Here is a 23,635-nt window from a genome sequence, read left to right on the forward strand (position 1 = left end):
GCCCTTCGAATGCTTCCCTGGCAACAGCCCATGCGTAATACCAGGTATGAGGACCGATGCCAGCTGCTCCAGATCGATACTCTTCAATTACGTCGGGAAACAGCACGCGCTATGCTCGTCTCCGATATTCTGACATCACGAGTTGACTGTCCTGCCATTCTGCGTCAAATCAACCTGCATGCTCCAACTAGAACCCTGCGAAGCATGCCAGCTTTGCACTTGCCCTTTCGCCGAACCAACTATAGCTCAAACAGTGCTATCACAGGTATTCAACGCGCTTTCAACAGAGTGTCGCTAGTTTTCGACTTCCATTTATCATACCGAGTTATACGTTCTAAATTTTTGTCAATGTTCCGGAGATATTTGTATTAATATTAGTAGCCATTAGAACAATTTAATTTATGCCTGTTGGAAATAGTAAATGAATACCCACGGTATCGACGAACCCGTGGTTCAGGGGGCTGGATGTAGGTCGAGATTTCATTTGCGTGATGACTCGGCTTATGTCCAACCACTATAGATTTGACGCGCATCTCCGTCGTATTGGGCTCGGTGGAAGTGGTATCTGTGCTTGTGGTGAAGGTTATCACGACATGTTGGTTGGTCATGCCCCGTACACCGTGACACCAGGTCTAAATTAATAGTTTCCCTGCAGGCCGAAGGTAGACAGCCGGCTGTTCCTGTTCGTGATGTCTTGGCGAGCCTTGACCTCTCCTATATGTCCCTTGTATACGTTTTCCTGAAATCCATCTACGCCCAAGTATAGTCCCACTCCTCTCCGCCTACTTCCAACAAAACGGCTAGAACACACTTAGACCTCAGATTTGGAACCAACAACCTGACCCCGCACGAATCCGACAGGGCCCGAGGAATACAAGCCTTCCATGATTTCCTGGCTCAGTGGAACATCAAGATACCCAGTAAACAACAAAACCAGCAATTAAAAAAACATTTTAGTTTTAATTCTAGGATTTAATTTGGCTCGTAGGGGAGGAGGATAAAAAATTTGCTTTTAGTTTTCAAGATACATTAAAAATTAAGACACTAAATTAAATGGCGCCGTTAAACATTTTTTGTATTGTGCCGTGTCAAATAAATGTTGTTGAAAAAAATTACTCATTGATATTACTCATGAAATGTATCAAAAATTGTGCACTGCGAGGAAGGAGGGTTGTGGGTACGTGTCCAGCGGCTTTTAGATCACCAATGGAATATACAGTGCTCAATGACAAATAATAATTGAAAAGAAAAGTCTTCTGAGGCTTTATGTCCTAACGTTTTCTTTTTCCAAGAAACTCAGAGATGCCACCGTGTGTATAGAGGCTGTCTATAAACCACGTTTTATTAACGGTTATTCCAGGTTTTGAATTGATTAAATCATACTTTTTTTTATAATTCGCATGAAACGTAGTTTCTGGTCAACCCCCTCCAGCCCCTTAATAGTCCACGTTGTTTATAGTTGCCCCTATACTTACTATTTAATAATGTTATTCATGTGAATTATTCGTTGGTACACTACTGTTTATTTTTCAGGTATTAAACTCAACATTTTGTTTTTGTAACGATGCCACCCCATAGAAGGGGTGAGTCTAGGCCAAAGTTACTGTATTTTTAGCAAAATATTGTAACTTAAACATATTTGCGGTAGTTGTTAACAAAACATTCAAGCACGCTTTGACGTAATTCATTGCAATCGCACAATCTTGAAAAAAATGGATTTTAGAATATTCTCACGAACATTTTTACACACCTAAAAAAATTCGCCGAATCTCGGCATAATTTGTGCGAGATTTGGACAGCCGAGTCCTCGGCAACCATCTCGGCTAAATCCATTTGGCCGAGAATTTCCGGAATCCAGTATTTGACAGATGTCATTTTATACCGGGAATCTCGGCACGCATTCGACTGTGCTCTCGGCAAATCTAACCGAGAGGCGGCAAACTAGTCAAACGGCTAGAGATTAATTTGGCTGAGAATTTTCTAAGAGTTTTCTTTAAAAAGATAAATTATAAGCTCGAAGAGTTTTGGTGAGTAAAGAAAGAAATTTATTTAAAGATTCTGAAAATCAAAATGTTTACAGAATATTAAAAGTCTCGCGTCCTCCTCTTGCAGTTTCTGTTGAACCGCGTCCATTTTACTTTGAGGTGCTTCTTTACGCTTAGTGTTTGTTTGCACCCGAGGCGTTTGCACGATTTTTTAAGCTATACTTTCTCGGGTGCGGGTCACTTCGCACGAATTTGTACTAGAGTTACACCGAAAAATAGGGCTGGGAAATTTTTTTTTGTGGACCCAACGGTTTGCAACTGTCATGAACTCTGTTACTGAAGCTTTATCAGAAAATTTTTCAACGAGTAAGTACAAAACGGCAAAAAGACGGGACGGTTGAAAATTGTCGAAAACCGGTACCATCCCGTTCAGAACGGTACGTCTGGTCAGCATAGACAAAATGCTTAGGGGCCATCCACATACCACGTGGACAGATTTTCAACGATTTTGACCCCCCCCTCCCCCTCCGTGGACAACTGCCCATATAAATTTTGAAAAAAAAAATGTATGGACCGTGGACATTAGCCAAACCCCCCCCCCCCAAAGCTGTCCACGTGGTATGTGGATGGCCCCTTACTCGATTTGTTACGTAGCAGCACGCTACCTTCACCATGCCATGCGATGCTGCCAAATTCATCCCGAACCATATCATATTCTTGGAGGTTTATGGTTGATGGTCCTTCCATTTGGCAGAATAAAAAAATTTCCAAAGACACCAGAACTTCAGAAAAACGAAAAAAAAGGAAATTGTGCGCGAACAAAAGAGCGAAAAAAAGCCAAAACCGATGTGAACAACGCTTATTTTTAATTGCCAATACCAGAGTGCAGAGAAGGCGGGATGAAAAAAAGTATTTTGACAGCATTATGTTCACATCGCACATGATCTCACGCACACCAACGCAAAGCTTTAGATCGTATATCGAAATCGTTTTTTTTATTCCACCCGAAAGATTGCACTAACCCCGTGGAATGAAGAAATTCGCTAATTGCTTTCCTTTTTACGATATATTTTCTTTCTTTATATCGAATTTCTTTATTCCACAAGCTCACCTCGTTTTGACCTGGAGTCGCTCGAACTGCTGTCGAAACCCTTCTTTATTCGCTTAAATTTGACCCAGAATTGACCTGGAAGCGCCTGCAAAACAGACAGGTTCGCACTGTAACTTTTGTCAGTTTTGCGAGTAGGTTCACCAATACTATTTTTTTCCTCTGTGTGGACTCATCACTGCGACCAGAGACATTTTGATCTGTTGTGATATTGGCCAGGTGTTTTCTGTACTCCGCACTTCATGTTATTGGCAGTATCACTGTTGAAGTGAATGATACGCTTTTTATTCATATCCGTGATTGTGTGTGAGAGTTTACACTCTCGTTTCTAGCTTACTGCTCTATTATACCGAGCCTCTTTCTATCCTACCAATATCGCCAAATTACAATTCCCTGAACTGAGACTACGCCTAACGTTCCTCTCTGGCCAGGTTTATTCTAAGACTTAGTATGTCAAGAGGAAGGAGTCTTATCGAATCTTCGTTCCTCGTGCCAATATCGGTAATTACAATTCCCTGTAGAGGATAAATATCCCTGAAATCAGTTTTATTTTAAGAAGGACTTATTTTGTCAAAAGGAAGGAGTCTTATCGAAACCTCGTTCCTCCTACCAACACTGCGTTACAATCACAATTCCCTGAAGAGGCACTCAATTCACCTCTGGTCAGTTTTATATAAGCAGGACTTATATTTTTGTCAAGAGGAAGGAGTCTCATCGAAACCTCGTTCCTCCAGCCAAGACCGCGCCATAATTATAATTCCCTGAAGAAAACTTTTTACGTTACTCAGAACAGTTTTTTTTATAAGAGGGACTTTTTTGGTAGGATGAAAGTCAGCAAGGGAACTATAGAAATCAGTTTGAAGGAAGAGTATGTAGTGGAGAACCTGAGAATAAACCCATGTTAAAGTCCTTTGACAACCAAATGGCCTGATTCTACTTAGATTCGAACCCACGACCACTCGCTTATCAAAGCGGACTCTGTAACCTTGCGACTACGAAGCTCCCTCATTAATACTATACCATTGTATCTGTCAAATCGGCCAAAACACGCGGGTGATGCTGGAAACATAAGAAAAATGTGATTCGTCGCTCTGTGCAGGGAAATCATGAAACGCTATTGAGAAATAATTGCTGCAGCAAATGTGTTTGTTATGGATTTAATGGAATAGGATTAGATTTGGATTCCGATTCCGAGTTCGAAACTGTTTTAATCACAATTTTCAGCAAGCCGTCGAGAACAAGCAGGAGTCGGGTGGCGAATTTTGTCATCGACGTAGTTGAAAAATATACGGATATACGGAAAAAGTATTAAGTATTTTGACAGCAGCATTACATCGCACATGATCTCACGCACACCAACGCAAAGCTTTAGATCGTAGATCGAAATCATTTTATTATTTCACCCGAAAGTTGGCACTAACGCCGTGGAATAAAGAAATTCGCTATGAGGTTGCCATGTTGCTTCATCAGGTTTTTGAGGCGCTGTTCTAAAGCATTTACACATATGTTACGAAGACTGCGACGGAATTCTGCATCACACTGATCTAACTAAGCCGCTTTTGCCTCACCTGTATCTCACTGCCTGCATATATTTGTTAACAAGTTCGACAGACTGAAACTGGTCGCCAACTAGCAGTTTTTTGGATTTTGAATGACCGTAATAAAACTGGTTTCTATGTTATATGACAGCAAGCTGGAGTGGTTTTATGGGGCAATATTTAGCAATAATAAAACAAATTAGAAAGCAAAATCGCATAGACTCTTGCCGGTTATATTGTAAGTTTTATTAGAGTTTTATTGACAGCTATAAGTATTTATTACGACTTCCTTTTTTTGGCAACGGGTTTTGCCGCCATGAAACCGTAGGTAATATTCATTGCTGTAATAAAAACGTTAGAAAACCAAGTAGCTATAGAATTGTTACTTGGGCTGTGTGCTCGTACGTAACACGTTTGAACAAATTTGTAAAAAGAAAAATGGTGTTCAACTCGTTCATGAGAATAACAGCTGTGTTGCCGAAACTCGAATCGGTTCAGCCGATGCTGTGAAAATCGGAATATATTTGTCGTAAGGGCAAAATTAAGTTGTTCTTGTCCAAAATAAATTGAAATGTTATATATGTAGAAAACCACACACCAGTTTTTTTATAGGATGCTATGGAGGTTGAAGCAACACTGCGATTCTATCGCAGAATAATGCTTAAGCAATTACTTTTGTTACCAGTAACTTTAAAATTGACCTTTTGTTTGTATAATTTCTGATACTTCAGACATTTTCACCTACCACCAACCTTATTTTTAAATTTATTTTCAAATGAATTATATTTTCTAAAAGAACTAAAACATATATATTTAGGAACGTTATTAGCAATGTTGTTTTAAAACAACATTGCGCATTCAAGGGTTAATTGACGACACTGATCAACTAAACCAAAAAAAATAAAGATTATCAGGGTGGCATGAAACCGGGAAATGCTAGAAAAAGCCGGAAATTTCTTCATGAAGATTTTTCTTTTTGTTCGTGCAACGTATTGTGTATCAAGCAATTACAAATGATGGAGGAGTTGGGGGTTTCATCCAGGGGCGACTCGTCCATAGATGCAACCTGTGCATTGCACATGGGAATGACAGACAAAAAAAACTTTCGAAACAAAACTTATTTATTTATTTCTTTACAAATTACCAACAGGCAGAAATAGCCCTTATGGTTACTGAAGCAATTATAAACTAATAAATCAATACAATAAACTACGGAACATTGAAACAAATTTAAATCTGATGACGCGAGCAGACAGATGAAAATCGAACACTTGTGAAACACGATTGAACGCTTTTTGAAGGCCAATAATGGCACTGTTTGCGCTGTAGTTGGTGCGAATGGAATGGAATGTGAAGCAATGAAACTGCGTAATACTCTTGAGGGTGCGTTTAAATTGATCTGACGGAGAATTGTAGGGCAATCAATCCTAGCGGTGAGGGCGTCGGAAACCACCATGGCGCGTGTTGTTTTTCGGCGCAGTTGAAGTGTGTCAATATGAAGGAGCTGACAACGGTCGTCGTACCGAGTATTCCGCATAGGCTGTCTCCAAGGGAGCAAACGGAGGGCATAGCGAATAAACCGATGCTGGATGCTTTCGATGCGAGGAATTGCGTTGTTTTAATGAGGGACCCAAACTAAACAGCAGTATTCCAGACAGGACCTAACCAGTGAAATGTAAAGAGAAACCAAGCAGTGAATGTTCCTGAAGTCGCGTGTCATTCGAATAATCAGTCCCAACTGCCTGGAAGCTTTCGCAATGATGAAGGAGGCATGTTGCTCAAATGTGATTCTAGCGTCGAGAATAACTCCAAGATCTTTAACATGGTCTACACGCTGTAATGGTGCGCCGTTCAGATTATAATCGAAACTCAGTGGGTTGTTTTTCCTCGTGAAAGTAATTAGTTGGCACTTGGTGGGATTAAGAACCATGCGATTCAGTTCACACCAGTGTGAAAATTCGTTTAACTGTTGTTGCAGAAATAGAGCGTCGCTGTTATTATTGATTTTGAGAAATAACTCCAGATCGTCCGCAAATGCCAGTCGGGGACATTTTAATGATTTTATAATGTCGTTGAAGAAAAGCAGGAACATTAACGGGCCCAAGTGACTTTCATGTGCAATCCTTGAAGTTGCAGAGAATGATTCAGATAAATCGTCGCCAATTTTCACACTTATCGTCCGTCCTGAGAGATAAGAATCCAGCCAGCTCAACAGGTTGCAAATGGAACCAAATCGATCCAGTTTTGCAATGGCAATACGGTGGTTAATCTTGTCAAATGCAGCAGTTAGATCAGTGTAGATCGCGTCGGTTTGAGACCTCTCAACGAAGCTATCGATTACATAACCGGTGAAACAGATAAGATTCGTCGCACAAGAACGTTTAGGGAGGAATCCATGTTGTTCCTCCGCGATGGCGTTCTGACAATGAGCAAAGATTGGTTCCATAACGACTAACTCGAACAATTTGGATGTAGCACACAACGCCGATATTCCTCTGTAGTTGCTACGATCACCTTTTTTATGTACCGGAAACATGTACGCCTGTTTCCAAGCTAAGGGGAATCTTCCAGAGGACATAGATAGGCGAAACAAATGCGTAAGGGGAGTTACTAGTCCAGGAATGCATTTTTTCGGTAATGTGGCAGGGATCCCATCAGGGCTGGGACAGTTAGAGTTTTTCAACTTAGTCACAGCGGCAAGAATTGCGCGATCGTCGATATCGATCGAGGCGATGGAGCTACTAGAAAGGGCGACTTTGCTGGCGGCTGCGGATATCTGGGTAGTGGTAAGAGATTCGTCGACAAAAACACTAGCAAACTTAGCAGCAAATAGTCGGCAAATATCTGACGAATTGTCAGCTTTTTCAGTAGCCAGTTCCATGACAGACGGAAGTCCCGTTTCTTTCCGCTGAGCATTCACAAAATTCCAAAACTGTTTTGGGTCGGTTTTTAATTTTCTCTCAATTTTCCGCCTATAACTGGCGTAGCACCGTCTTCTTAAAGTTTTATATTCTTGGGTAACTGATCGGTAGTGATTTCGCAAAGATAACGTACCACTTGCAGAATATCTCTTGAATGTGGCATTCTCAATTCATTTCAAGCGTTTTAGTTCTGTTGGCTGCCAGGGAAGATATTTTCGGGGTCGTACTTTCATTCGTGGGACGAAACGGGCAATCATTCCGGTAACAATGGAAAGAAAATCATCTACAGCCATATCGACATCAGTGGGATTAAGATTATTAGCCCAGTCGAAAATTAGCAGGGTTCTAGCAATCCGTCGTAATCAGTACGCTTGAAGTCATAACGAGGTTGTTGGACAGGCTCCTGATAGTCTAGGCTATTCTGCTCATCAAGATAAGAAGAAGAGCCGGATGGTGGGAAACTGTTTTAACCAATGGTTCCGGAGCATAGGTTAGCCTGGGTGCGATGTCCCTAGTGGTGACAAAACTGCGTCCGTTCTCGTTCACATTGTTATTAATTTGCTCGAGCATTGCGGCGTTGTATCCATCGAGAAGATTAAGTGCACAAGCATGATAGTTGGAGCGATCCGGATCGGGATAAAGGAACTCGCTTCGTTTAGGGGCCCAGTATAAATTAGGCAAGTTAAAATCTCCGATGACTACGATCTCGTCACACCTTTTTACTCTATCGTGGATAGCTAAAACGGACTGGATGTGAGTGTCGATTAGCTGCTTATCGCGTGTTTTGTCCGGTGGAAAGTAAACAACGCAAATGTATAACTTTCGACCGGGTAACTGGACCGATACACAAACTTGTTCGAGGATGTTCCAGGCCGCGTCGACGATTTTCCGGGGCTTCAAGCTGCGATGGACAGCGATGAGTACACCTCCACCGGTCTTCTTTTGGGTGTTTTGGGGGCCGCGATCGCAACGGAACCCCTCATACTCGGCTCCAAACAGGTGGGAAGATAAGGTGCGATCGTCAAGCCATGTTTCCGTTAATGCGATGAAGTCGTAGTGACTGTCCGAAAAAGCGAGCAGGTAGTCATCGACGCAAGCATTTTGGTAGTACAGATGCAGAGGTGAGTTTGTGACCTGTGAATACGAAATCCTCGGTCCAACAATCGGCTGGGACGACGAGTTGTCAAGTGTTCTAAAATGTAAACACGGATTTTGGCGGTTGTCAGGAGCGTAAAGTGTATGGTAGGTAATTATCTTGTGCGAGAGTCGGTTGACTCTCGCTGTCCATAATAAAAGCATTTGTTGGGGCCAATATACTATTGGCGAAATCGGTCAACTCGTGTTTGATCAAAATCAAATTCGCGCACCAAAACTCCGATCGGCCACGTAGACGCACTTAAAGCAGCTTCTTTGAGATCTCTTGGAATTTCCACTCTGAATGAAACGAAATTCAGCTTAGTGAGATCCGCATCGTTTTTTTCAAGCAAAATTGCTTTAGGCGTTTCATTGATTCCTAGACACTCCTGGGTCATAGCGGCGATATCATTCGCTGTGTGGCATGGATCGATACGGCTCAGATAGATCCAAAATTGCTGTCGCTCGTCTGCTACAGTTTTGATTTCACGTTGTATAGTTCTGGTGCCACAAACAGCAGCAGCAGTAGCACGAAATTTCGCATTGTTTTCTCGACTACGTTTAGGCGTTGGTTGTTCGCCCGGCAGACGTTGAGAAAAAAACATCTTTTGGGCTGGAACAGAAGGTCTGCACGGGAAGTGTTTTTCGATGCGAGACGAGAGATCGGTGACGACAGAATTTAATTTTTCGACTGCTTGACAAAGCTGTAATGAATCAGCAGCGGGGGCGGTGGTAACGGGTAGTTGCAGCCAATTGTTGAAGCTGCTTGCACAATCATCGCATAGCCAAAATAGATTGCTGCTGTGTGTTGCAATCACCTCCAAAGTCGATCGTTGCAATTGGGGAATGCATGTACGATGGAACAGTGATCGGCAGTTACCACGACAGACGACTTTGTCAATTCCATTGACGGCGGAGCTGCATGTTTTGCACGTAGAAGCCATTGTTCTATCACAGATGAGCGAAGTACCACGAAACAGCAGATTTATCGGCGAACAGATTGATCCAGAGATTAGATCCAATATCACTCGTGTAGAATGCAGTTCGAAAGGTCGAAGAAATATCAAAATTGAGAGCTTTATAACGAAATAAAATCGAAAAATAAAACAGCGCACTTACAACGTAAACAAGCAAGTATATTATATTCATTTTTTGTTATTTTATAGTGATATTTTTAAATAGCAACAAAAAGAATAACTTGCGTTTTGTCGCGGACATCATTATGATTATTTCCCCAAACTGTGATTTCCTGAACTTACAAATGAACAGGCAGGTTTGAAAGTCACGAGTAGTTCCTGGTTTCGTCACTCATACAGTATGCGCGTAACTCTTACGTTAAATCTGGGAAGGCCTTGAAAGCAAAGAAAAATGAGGTAGACAAAAATGAAAATGCAGCAAAGTGAAGGCGGGAAGCAGACTAAGAAGCAAATGAGTTGAAGGTGCAGGGTTGCAAGTTGGTCACTTAAAAGCCACATTTTTCATCAGCAGTAAATTTTTCAATCAAAAAGTAATTAAAGTAACTTTTTTGACCAGCTTGACATTTTTGACCAGGGCATTCATTAGTCCTGCTTTTCATATGAAATATGTTTTGTTTTAGAATTGCATAAAACGTTGTTATCTAGCCTCCCAGTCCGCACAAATGGCATGTTGGTGACCTTTGAAATAAAATTCATATTTGTACGAAGAATATTTTCTGTAAATGGTCAGGAATGCTGAAAAAGCGTCAAAAAGGCGGGGCTTGGAGCCTTATACAAACTTTTGGTAATTGTCACGAAGTGGTTTGTTAGAATGTTCTGCTTTTTCGTATTAACAACTTGGCGATGTTTATAGGAGAAACCAGAAACGTCTCCTTTGTTTGGAATGGTCACCGCGAGTCGTATTTTTATCAATACATGCATGAATATTTTTCGTGACAAAGATCTGGAATAAAATATTTCATTCGTGACCAACTTCCACCACTAATCTGGATTCTTTTTATTTCGCTGATAGAAATTAGAAATGACTGAATGTGTTCATACTAGTGATAAGTTGGAATTGCGTTAAATTCCAAAAGTGTTTTTCAAATACAATTCCATTTTTATGGTAAAAGTATATCGCCTACCCCTCAAGTTTTTATGCGCTTTCAGAAAAATTAAGTTTTGAATAAAATTCGGAATATTTTAAATATTTCAGAAACACAAAAATATTACATTCATTTCTCTTTTTAATCATATGTCTGTACTAATGCAACCCCTCTTATATTATTGTTACAAAATTTGTGAACTTTACGGGGAAAATGTATAAATAATATTATGCTATATTTTTACTGTATATATTTTTACCGCTTTTAGTAATTATCACCTCCATCTTGATAAACCAAAAAAACTATAGGAACTCGTCATCAATTATTTTTGGTGACCTTAATAGAAAAAGATTCTTTTCGATAATGATCATAGACTTTTTAATGACGATCAATTGATACGGAGACTCTTGTGAGACAATACTTATCGAACGTTGGATGGAGGGAATATGTTATATTGAAGTAATGTTTTCTTTGTTATTTGATCGAAAAGAGATAATTTCATAAATTCATGTGACAATGTTAATAAGATATATTTTTTTTAAAAGGTTCACATATTCTAAAACAACATTTGACATATATTTCTTGACAAAAGTCACGGTGATCAAACAGTGATATTTGTCGGTCAAAGCTTGATACTTACTTTTCATGATATCAGCTCCAACCAAAAGAGATGATTACCAAAATCACTGTGACAATGCTAATAACTTATGAATTTTTCAAAAGGTCACACCTTCTTTTAAACAAAACTGTTGTAGTATATTTCCTCTCGAAAGTCACAGTGGCTATCTGGGAAAACTATTTCTTTGGATAAAATGCCTTTTGTTCTTCAACTTATCACCGTGACTACTTAATGATAAAAATACCCTTGTTTCCAAAGTAAAGTAATTTGATCTGTGATTCTTTAGAGAAAACCTTGTAAATTCTATTTCAATTGTCACAGAGACAACAATTAGAAAAGTTTTTTTTTAGTGACTCTGTGAGAAAATTCGCAAAAGTTTTTCTATAAAAAGTAATAGTTACTCAATTACAAAAACTGTTGCCCCATTTTTTTCTAAAACGTTTGGGGGACAATATTGAGACCAAAGCCTTATTTTATTTATGACTCTCGTGCGGATTGGGCTAGTCTAGTCTAGTCTACACTAACATAGCAGGTACTTGAAAGGACCCTGGGAAATGATATCCACCATTTACAACAAGTGGAAGAGGTTGTTTATAATATACGACCGCAAGTTAACGTAGAATTACGACAGCCTGTCTTATGTTAATAAATTTTTTGCAATAGCTTTGAAAATAAACTTGATTAGGGTTAATCAATTTAAAGGTGAAAAGCGGTATATTTTTCCGTATACTTTTCGTAAATTATTACATGAGTATGAAGGTCGAACTTCTGCTGTGATGTCAAACTATAAACGTCTTCTCCAAGACGTTACATCCATTAGCAAATGGAGTGTTGTGAATTTTCTAAAACAGACACAGCACCGTGAGCAGAACCGAACTTTTCTGTTTGAAATCGGATTTGTTTCGTATATACCGCTTGTTATGCACAGTATCAACAAATCGTAATAAACATCACACTGCTGTGCATTTTCAGCGGCATCAAACCACAGTTGCAGTTTAGTAATAACCATCCATTATGCTTTTCCAAAAACATTTAGTAGCCTTGAAAAAAGCCGATTGCTGCAATTGCAATTTTCATTTAATTATCGCATGAATGCTTCATGGTCAGATAGCTCGCGATATCCGCTCTGACATAAAACGAATTTTTCGAACGTTGTGGAATGGGATAACTGGAAAAATAGGTGTGACTTAATTATTTCCAGTTATACCATTCTACAACGTTCGAGAAATTTTATTTCGTATGTCGTAATACTAATGTACCATGGAACGGGGTGAAATTGATTAACTTTTATAACAATTTCCAATTAACTAGCTTCATGTACATTTTTCCCGAAATAGTATAATTTTAAAAACAAGTACTAGTATGTGCTCCAGTAAACTTCTATGGCTATTGGTGAAATTCCTATCGTCTGCTTCATGAAATAAATTCGATAATTCTATAAGGTACTATGAGGTAAATTGGTGTGAAATTGATCACCATTGAAATCCGTACATTCTTTCGGCAATGTGCTTTTTTTTTCGATATGTTCAAGATAAATGATGATTTTTGTACTAAAAAATCACAGGAGGGTTGTGTGCAAAGCCACGACCGCAAGGTTGGAGTAGAATACTTTTACAAAGCTCTACTTACGGCTGTACATTAACCTACGGCCGGGCGAATCGGTTCGCGCTGCTTTTCGCGTTTAGCCTGGCAGAGGCCTAATGCGCACGGCCAACACAATAGAAAGGTGTTTTCACATTGAAAATTAGACACGGATTTACTGGAGTAAGTGTTTGCAAATGCATCTACCGCTAATACCGCCGCTATCGTACGAAAGCGCGTCGTTTCATGTGGGGAATAATATCATCAACGAAAAATGACGCGCGTCTAAGCACACCCGAACTGTTTCGCCGTGCCGCTTCCATTTACTTCCTTATAACATCCGCCTCATGGAAGTACCGGCAGCACCTACCGCTGAGGCTGTTGCCATACTGCTACTGGTACCCAAAACTATTAACTCTTCAAATTAAGTGTTTTGTTTGTCCTCAAAAGAACAATTGTTCAATTCCAAATCGGATATAATGCAATCGCATCTCTGTAATATTACCGACAGTAATATTCTTCTGAACAAAATGATCCAACTTTTCCATTAGAGGAAGTGCCGGCTAATGTACGGCAAAAATCCCGCCCGATCGCTCGCGTTGGCGTTCGTTCTCAGGCAGAGGCCTGAGACGTGGTGACCAACCACAGGGAAAGTGATTTGTTTAATTTGAAGGCAGCCACAGGCGCAACCCGGAGGTCCATCCAGCTCACCTTCCGACTACTGAATGTAGCTAGTTTTCCCAGAAACACTCTTTTATAGTCGAAGGGTGCTACGAAATAGGCCACGCCTTTCAGTTCAGTTGTTCCATTCCCTAATGTTCTTGAGACAAATTATTTCACAATTCGCATATGATTTTTGTATCCAGCGAATAAACACCGATGGTGCTCTCACACACGCAACGGTTTTAACCCGTATCTTATTGCGCAGCTGGGAGACGACCAAATTCTGTTCATGCTGATTGATTGAATCGACTCCATATTAGCTCTGCATAGTCGAACTAACTGCTTTTGTGAATGCGTTCTAACAGGGCAGTTTATTATTTAAAGTCGGTTATGCTGATCGCAGCCTTTGCGCTGCCCCTGCCGTGGGGGGTTTACTAAATAAAGTAAAAATTAGACAACTACAACAGAATTTGATTGCCTCCCGCACAGAATGTCCGCTTGTGTTGATGCCAGAAAATTATTAACCTTCAATTACTTGTTTATTTGCCTTGAAAAAGGCATTTTGCGGTTCAAAATCGATTGCTGATCGCAACCTTTGAGCTGCCCGAACAGTGGGGCAATTAAGATACACGGACAACATGCACTGTGGAAGCTATTTCACATTCAGTGATTTAGACGGGCGCGACAGATTTAAATTGCTAGGGTCCAACACAGAATGCTTGCTTACGTTGTCAAAAAAATATTAACTTTCAATGACTTGTTGATTTGCCTTGAAAAAGGCATTTTGATGTTCAAAATTGGATTTCCTGATGGCAATCTTCACGCTGCCCCAACACGGGGGGAATAATGTCAGTCTGGCGACAAACGCTGAGAAAAACCGCGCTGCTCCTGAGACGTGGTGACCAACCACAGGGCTAAAATTACGATTATCTTCTTCTGGGAAGAATCTTAGAAGTTTTTCCAATCTATTGCTACAAGAACGAAGGAAATCCATCGAATACTAACCGATTTATTAGCATTTGAAATTGGACATATTTTTCACTTCTTTCGGTTTTAGATTTTTATTTCACATCCCTATGTAGCCGAACTTCCTGAGAGAAGTATTTTACTTCAAAATATTATTAACAGCTAGTTTGGAAACAAAAATAACGATATTTCAGGTTAAAATTTGTTTATTTTGGCTCACGAGCTGTTTATTGCTAAATTTGCTCCTATTTGATTGTCGTTAGACCGATGTCAATTCGGTTTGTTGCAAAAGCTCAAAAACTAGTTCTGAAATTAAAATCTTAGTGGTTTCCTGCGAATTCATAAGTATTTTTTTGATGGTATGAAATGATCATTGTTGAAAATTACGACTGCGCGCCTCCAAATAAAGAAAGTTTCTGTGACGCAGTGGTCTTTCAGGAGCGTATAAATTGAGCTGGGTCAAAATACTTGGGCAGTCGATGTGGCCAGTCAATAGTTTTGCGGCAAAGACGGCCTGTGCGATTTGTCGTCGATGTTCTAATGGTTGAATACCAAGAAGTTGGCAGAGGTTTTCGTATGGTGGTAGGTTCTGTGGATCCCGCCAAGGGAGAAAGCGAAGAGCATAGCGGATGAATTTTTTCTGCACCATTTCCATTCTATGTGACCAATTTGCATGGAAAGGACTCCATACCACAGAACTGGTCTCAAGAATCGATCTCACGAGGGAACAGTACAATGATTTGAAGCATAATGGGTCACGAAATTCATCAGCAATCTTGAATATAAACCCAAGTTGTCGGTTTGCCTTAGCGATAATGCTGTCATAATGGGTTTTAAATGTCAGTTCGTGGTCCAAAATTACTCCGAGATCTTTTACACACTCCCCACGGAGAAGATGCTGATTTTCTATAGAATATGTAAATTCGATTTGCGTACGCTTCCTATTAAAAAAAGATTGTGTTGCATTCATCTATGCTTAGCGTTAAACAGTTCGTTCCACACCAACTCACAAACGTGTCGAGGTAGTTCTGTAGCTTCATGCAATCACGCAAACACTTAGCCTAAGCATTTTACCAAGCAGTATCCCGTGGTCCACTTTATCGAACGCAGCCTTTAAGTCCAGGTAAATTGCATCAGTTTGAAAACCACAATCCATGGTTTGTACACAGCGAGACACGAACTGCATTAAATTTGTAGCTACTGACCGTTTAGGAAAACAACCGTGCTGCTCGGTATCAATATAATGTTTACAGCTAGCTAATAAAGCGTCGTTAATAATTATCTCAAACAACTTAGAGCAAGCGCACAAGGATGTGATGCCACGATAGTTAGTGATGTTGCGTTTATCACCTTTTTTGTGAATTGGAAACAAATACGAGAGTTTCCAACGGTCAGGAAATTTACATTGCTGCACAGATAAATTAAATAGCATAGCAATTGGCGAACAGAGAACTTCTCCACATCTCTTGAGAACCGCTGGAGGAATACCATCAGGTCCAGCGGTATACGAAGCTTTTAGCTTACCTGAAACCCGGCTTTTCTTTCTTCGTCACGATCAGCAACCAACGTCTGTGTGGTATCGATACAATCGTGGAATGAATTATGCATAAAACACAAAGCGCGCATTCTTAGTCAACTAGGTAAATTCTGTCGACCTTGTTAGGGAAAGAATCATTGTGCAACCAATCAGAGGTCAACATTTGCATTTTTCGACAAGGCTTGACAATTTTCAATAGTACAATCGTTCGAACAATCAGATTACCACTTTCTGCATTAGAGCGGGTGATTGGTTGATTGGTTGATTTTACATTCAATTACTGCAAAAATGACGAAAATCGGTTGGAAACTGACTGAGCTTAAAACGTTTGAAATTGGACAATTTTCGTGACGCTCTCGATGTTTTTGGTTTGTGAAATTGGATCCCTGTAATGAAAATGGTCCCCTGTATAAATGATTTGCATACATTTCTCTTGTCAACGGCGTAGCGCAATACATACAATATAATCTAAGAATGGGCATACCGATCCGTATGTAAGAAGTAATATATTTCGTTGGGAGTGACAAAGCTAAGAAAGTACACTCCTTTGTTGACCAATCTCCTGGGATGAAACACAGGTATTTCCTTCTTATGTTCGGGTTTCGAAACCAAGGTTATAGCGCCTTTACTCGCTTCAACTGTTACGGTTGAAACTTGAGTACTAACTCTAGTCCTAGCATTTTTTAGCTTATGGATATAGCGCCATTACTCGCTCTCTGGAAGGAATATGGATTGATAAAAAATAATTAAGGTAACGTTTTTGTTTTCAATAATAATCTACTTAAGCCGTTACAAATTTTATTCTCATGCAGTGACAGTGAGTTGTTGTTTAACAATGAAATGCTATTTTTCAACACTCATCCAAATGCTAGTCGCAAACGTCGCAACTTGCATACAAATTTTATGAACGATATCCATTTTTTCTTCTCGGTGTTAATCATTTTTCGCCTCCCACCCTGACTAACTTTGACAGGCTTGGATACAAAACAGAATTTGTATCAGCTTTATTGTTTTCCGGAAAAAATCAATTCCGGAAAAAATCAAGAACAATCTGCACTCATCTCGAAGAGTTGACGCAAACATGAGAGGACTCGGGCCCAAATCTTAACTTGAAAAAAGAAATCAAATGAAAAGCTATGCCCTGTAACTGATTTAATTCATTATTTCTTGAAAAAAAAATTGAATAAATAATTATGTCACTTGTAAAACCGCGACAAAGTATATCATTTTATGCAGGTTATCAATTATACTCATCTGTACCGTTGTTGAATAAATTTTCTTCCCTGCCACCACCAGGCGATGGCTAATGCAAACGCAGTCACTTTAGTCACATACACTCAAACCACACAGTGATGAGAAGTAAGACAAAACCTGCTGTAGATAACTGTGGCGTATTACCTTTCCATGTGTTAATTCAACCATTTTATCGAATAATGTTCACGGCATTACGATACACGTTGGGTGAAAGTTTCGTAGCATACACAACACAACAAACATTCCCGAGATAAACTCACTTTGCGATAACACACAATTTTTTTCCAAAATATCACGCGATCTGGTGTTATCTAAAACATTTATTCGATTTTTTGGGACCTGGAAATTTTTGAAGATGGAAGAGCAAAATGCTTTTAAAATAAAGAACCGAATTCCGGTCCGATCTTTTACCCGTCAAAATTCAAGTTCATTAGGGCAGGTAGTGCAGCTGCAGCTAAAGCGAAAAATAAGCGAACTTAAAAATTACTTTTTTTGATAAGCGTGAATTCCTTGAGATCATGCGGCAAAAATGCAGGAGCTCAAAAATGTAAACCAAGTGGCCACCCTGCTACCATGGGAAGAAAAAGGTTGCACTTCATGCATTTTATGTAAATAACACAGTGCAACAATTGTTTTGCCTTGGCTTCTATATTTGATTTTTTGATGAAGTTTGATGCGAAAATAAATTCCACCGAGTTTGAACATATTTCAACTTAAGGCGCCATTTTAAATTTTTTAGGAATCGGAAATTTTCGATGTTTTTGCGACGTCATTTTGTTTTGAGACCAAATATCGAAATTCTAAGAGTTTGTCCACATATTAGTATCCTCTTACCCATCTTAAAAAAAAACAAATCTTAAATCGGATAAAAACTGAGCTCAAAACGGTGATTCTACGAAACCGGTTTTAACATGGTTTCAGCATATTTCACATAGCAAAATAATATCGAGTATGTCTGAGCATTAATGTTAATGCGCTAATATCTAAAATTGGTAGTCAAATTATGTCTTATATCGAGTAAAAAAGTCTCAGAAATCGAATGGTAGGTGTCTGATATACGTACAATGTCAGCAACAAGTCGATTTTGCCCCAACTTCCCTACAATACTAAAATTTTATCTCGACGTTAAATTCCCTTGTTTGAAATCTGTTTAACGTAATATCTACAATGTAAGCGATACTCAAAGATACAATAACAATTTGTCTCCACATAATCCTCTCTTTTTGCGGGAAGGGGGTCGCATTTAACTTTATCGAAAACGTGATGATTCTGTCTCATAACTGAAGCGAGATTTCTATGTTTTGACCGGCCCTGGCCAAAAATGGAACCCCCTCCCCGCAGAAGCGGGGGGGGGGGTGGATCATGTAAAGACAAATTGTTATTGTATCTTTGAGTATCGCTTACAACGTTTAGGGCATCTTCAGCGGTGGTCCAAATCGTTGTTTTGATCTATTTTTTTGGAACAAACTCAAATTCACTGCTGCACCGGTGGTGTAAATTTTGTTTTATACCAGATCTAAATTGAAGAAATTTGAAACTGGTATACGTTTTGGTCTATTTTTGTCACTTTTTGGAACAAGAAATAGATCGTTCTAAAACCCTTTGTACGCTACCAATAGGTGGGTAAAATGTCATATTTTAATTGAATACCTCATTTTTAGCTATTTCCATATAAGCATTCTACGAGTGTTGGGGAATAAACAAAACAAAGATTTTTTATGACAATTCACAATTAATTTTTGTGGCTATTCTGAAGAAGAAAATGAACAGGTTTGTCGTTTTTTGGCTTCGAGGAAACCGACCAGCAAAAGGGGGAATTCTGGAAAACCATAACCGTAGGTTCAACTACTTAGTTAGCAACCATCAGCCACAGGGATAACAAATATGTTGGCTATTTAGTTAATCGCCTTAATTATAGTGGGACTAGAGGAGACCGTAAGAGGCCAGAAAAATGTTCCTTGGAGACACTGAACTGAAAACGTTCAAAATGCAGGCTTGTTTCAATATCTTTAAAACCGAACCCAAGTTTAAAGAACTGCAAGATTCTGAAAGATTGATGAGACGAAAATGGAAGATGAACATCTACGCGATCAAATATTTTTCGCTATCCTCCGAAGCCCTACTTGTAGCAGAAATTTTTCGATCATACCAATCCATCCTGAGAAATGTCACTGACGGTCAAACCGTCAAATCCATTAAGTCTGGTGGATGTAAGATTTGGACCACTGCGACCATTATTTTGATCTTTTGTGGTAAAGTCTTGTGGATATAAAGTGTCTTGCCAAAGTAATCGTTTAATGTGCGTAAAAATTATCGAATTTCCGTTTGTTAAATATTGAGTGATTTTTATTATAACAAGTCTCATAAACTGATATCATGGGGTATTTGATTGTGGACAGTGTGACAGAAGTCAACGGTTTAAAACAACAAGATATACAACACCGGTGCGGAGAACGAAAAACTGGTCTATATTAGCTAGTTCTATTCAGGTTTCGCTGGTGTAAATCTAGTATAAAGTTGTTTCAAAAATAGACTACCGCTGAAGATGCCCTTACGGGGCAAAATTGTTATGTTGCTAGGGATACCATCCGTCCTGATTTAGCAGGACATGTCCTGATTTTGAAGTCCTATTTGGGCGTCCTGATTTATTTTAATATTTTAGCATTTGTCCTGATTTTCTTGAGATTATTAACTTTGTTGTGTGGCAATAAGTAGAATTTTTCAGAATTGTTCAATAAGTGTTTTCGATTCCAGGTCGCAACGCTCACTGCGATCGAAATTTTTCATTGGTTGAATCTCACAAGAGTAATAAGACGAATCTCTCACGCGTTGACCGTTAACATTAAGCATCTGGCATTTGTTAAGTTTAAGTTGAAACAGTTTACGTGTGTTGAATTTTTAAAGTATCTACTAATGCGTAATAATTCAAAGTGGTTTGATGAAAGTGGATCGTCAGAGATACACTCTGATTTTTTACTAGGTATCTTTTTATTCGGATTTTCGAATTAACGGTTTTTTCACGCGGATTTTTTTATTAACGCCTTTTCCCGTAGATACGTATTCCTGCGTAATAAAAACTGAGTAAATCAAATATTACGTGTTATATTTGCTCATACTTCGAAGAATAGAATGACTTAGTCAAATTTGTGCCCAGAAAAGGTGTCCTGATTTCTTACTTCGACCAGATGGTATTCCTATATGAGCCGTTGCGGAACAGAGTGGTCTAAAGACAATTTTTTTCGAAAATGAGTTTTTTGCATAAACCGCATCTACTCAAGAAGCTAAAGTTGGGAGATTAAGAAAATTTCGGAAAATCGAATTTTAAAGCTGATTTATTCCGTGTTGAAAATTCGTCCGAAACAGAATGGCCGTTTTGTTTCGGAACAGAGTGGTCTATGTACATAAATCGATGTAATATTATCATGTAACGCGTAACGTGTAGCATATCACATGTGATAAGGAACATACCACTTGTTTTGTACTTGTCACACGTGATATGTAACATGTTACACGTAATGCAACACGAAAAATGTAACATGTAATATATTGTATAATATGTAATATCTTGTGTTACATGTAATGTAACACGTGACATCTTACATGTGACATGCTATATGTATCATATAACATGTGACACTAGCCATTTTATACGATTTACCGTCATTTTCTTTGTCATTTACCGGGTTTGTGTACATAGACCCCTCTGTTCCGAAACGATTCGAGGATTCCAGTGAATATATATATGAATTCAGAGTGGTCTATGTACATTGGTGAGATAAAATCACCGATTTCGCAAAGAAACTGTTAATTTTATGTATCCCAATGTTAAACCACTTCATAACCTTTATATTAGAACATTCTGTTTGAAAGAATCCGTTGAACAGAATTTTATTCAGAGATTTTTCGAAAATTGCTTCCCCTGAACAATTTGCTCGATGGCACATAGACCACTCTGGTTCGCAACGGCTCATATGTTGCTGACATTACGTGGATCAGACACCAACCAATCGATTTCTGAGACTTTTTTACTCGATTTAAGACGTAATTTGACTACCACTTTTAGATATTAGCGCATTATTCATAATGCTCGACATACTCGATATTATTTTGCTTTGTAAAATATACTAGAACCATGTCAAAACCGGTTTCGTAGAATCACCGTTTTGAGCTCAGTTTTTGTCCGATTCAAGATCAGTTTTTTTTAAAGATGGGTAAGAAGATGCTAATATGTGAACAAACTCTTAGATTTTCGATATTTGGTCTTAAAACAACGAAAATTTCCGGAAATATCAAAATAAATAAAAAATTCAAAATGGCGCCATTGGTGCCCCTTGAGTTGAAATATGTTTAAACTCGGGGAAATTTGGTTTTACATCAAAATACACAAAAAAATATATATTGAAACCAAGGCAGACAAAAAAGTCAATTTTTGTTGCACTGTGTAATCAACTGTCTTTTTAGAACACCCCGAGCAAATTCAACTGAGATGACATGTTGGGTTTTACATACAATTTAGGGTTCAAAAATTGACATCCAGTTATTGACAGAACAGAATCCAGTTACCGTTTTTAACAATCGGGAATTTCTTGAGATCATGCGGGACCGTTTACGGCATCTCTCATTTTCGCCAAAAAACACTTAAAAATCGGGTGAAACGAGCTGTAAGGAAGGTTAGTTATGGCCAAACATACATACTGACAACATACATTAACACTCACAGATACATACCTACGTACATACACACAAATACACGTTTAAAGACATTAGGCTGTATGAATAAAAGAAGTTACTTTGCTTCTCCCGTAAGATTTGCACGGGATGAGTAAAGCAAACGCTATTTATACAGCTTTTTATTATTAGTCATAGTACATATAAGAGCCAAACCTATGCTCTATTTGTATTTTTCGACCGATTTCATGAAGGCTAAGTCGTGAATTTAAGTTATGATACCTGAACCCGCCAACCTTTTTTTCCCTTAATAACGTATTAGTATTTTTCTGTTTGATTTAATAGCTGAATAGTAACAATGCTTTGTTATTTTCTGTAAAACGAATGTAAATGTTGTTTTTTCAATTTTCAGAGGTCGCTTTGGAGAGATTCTGCTTCTGCTGCCAGTTTTACAATCAATTACGTGGCAAATGATTCAACAAATTGAATTGGCGAAGATGTTCGGTGTTGCTCATATTGATAGTTTGCTGCAAGAAATGCTCCTAGGAGGTTGGTCGAATAATAATTTTCGAATTTACTTTGATTATTTTTGCACTTTTCAGGAGACACAGTTGAAAATCCAACAACCTCTACTCCTCCATTGAATAATAATCACTCACAGAGCAACACTAGTCCAACACAAATGGTACCTTGCGAAAATAATATTCAACCTGATTCCATGGAGCAATCGCAGGAAACACCTGCGATGTCAGCATGTGAAAGGATAGAGGCAGACACTATCGAAGATGGGCATAACCTGATGACACCAACGCTCATTGAGGACATTAGTAACTACAATATTTCTTCAGTGGAGAATACTTTTCATCGAAATGAAAATTGTATTCATCATGTAAATGATGGCATCTACAATAATTCTTTCATTTCGTCATCGTCTTCCGGATTACATTACGCACATCATCCGGTCAATCGACATCCACAAACAAATCTTTTGTTACCTGCTAATAATTTAACACGTAATGAATACCTTAAATTAGAACTAAAGCGAGAACCTGAAGCAAATGGATATTGATATGCTGGACATTTTTGTGATGTTTAAATTTTAAGGCTATTGTTAAAGGGATGCACATATATAGCAATATAAAAAAGGCTGGGAACTGTTAAGAAATGTTGGAAGTAAAAATAAATCTCTTGCCAGAGGTGGTTTGTACATCGTTCTTTTATTTTGTTCAACTATTCTTAAATCATTATTTTTACTTTGTTGACGTATTTAATGACAAACTTTTCAATCGAAAACTTTATAATCAAGATTGACCATAGATATAGTACATACTTTGACAATATGTTAGCAAAAACAAGATTCGTAGACAAGAATTAAAATATGACAATTTACAGTGCGCTACTGCTTGTAAAATCGAACGCCCTTTGTAATTTTAAGCTTGATTATCTCGCAAGCTGCTTTTTCTAACGCACGTTGTACATGATGACTTATAAACCGCTTTATAGAATAAATTGATGTTTCAAGAATTTCATAATATAGTCATTAATGGGGTCTGGACGGCATTGGTTCCCCAGTTGACGATCCAAATAAGATCAAATGTC

General features: G+C 38.7%; 1 protein-coding gene across 2 annotated transcripts in view; it reads left to right on the forward strand.

The window, feature by feature from the left end:
- The window catches only part of LOC129731354 (transcription factor HNF-4 homolog), a 266,557-nt gene extending 243,314 nt beyond the window's left edge, over nt 1–23,243 (forward strand). For both annotated transcript variants that reach the window (XM_055691258.1, XM_055691256.1), the window contains 2 exons: nt 22,449–22,585; nt 22,639–23,243. In XM_055691258.1, coding sequence (XP_055547233.1) covers nt 22,449–22,585; nt 22,639–23,105 — 604 coding nt within the window. In that variant the 3' untranslated portion in view covers nt 23,106–23,243. The remainder of the gene's footprint in view (nt 1–22,448; nt 22,586–22,638) is intronic.
- Nucleotides 23,244–23,635: the final 392 nt, after the last annotated feature.

The sequence above is a fragment of the Wyeomyia smithii genome, chromosome 3 (genome assembly GCF_029784165.1).
Source record: "Wyeomyia smithii strain HCP4-BCI-WySm-NY-G18 chromosome 3, ASM2978416v1, whole genome shotgun sequence".
Lineage (NCBI taxonomy): Eukaryota > Metazoa > Arthropoda > Insecta > Diptera > Culicidae > Wyeomyia > Wyeomyia smithii.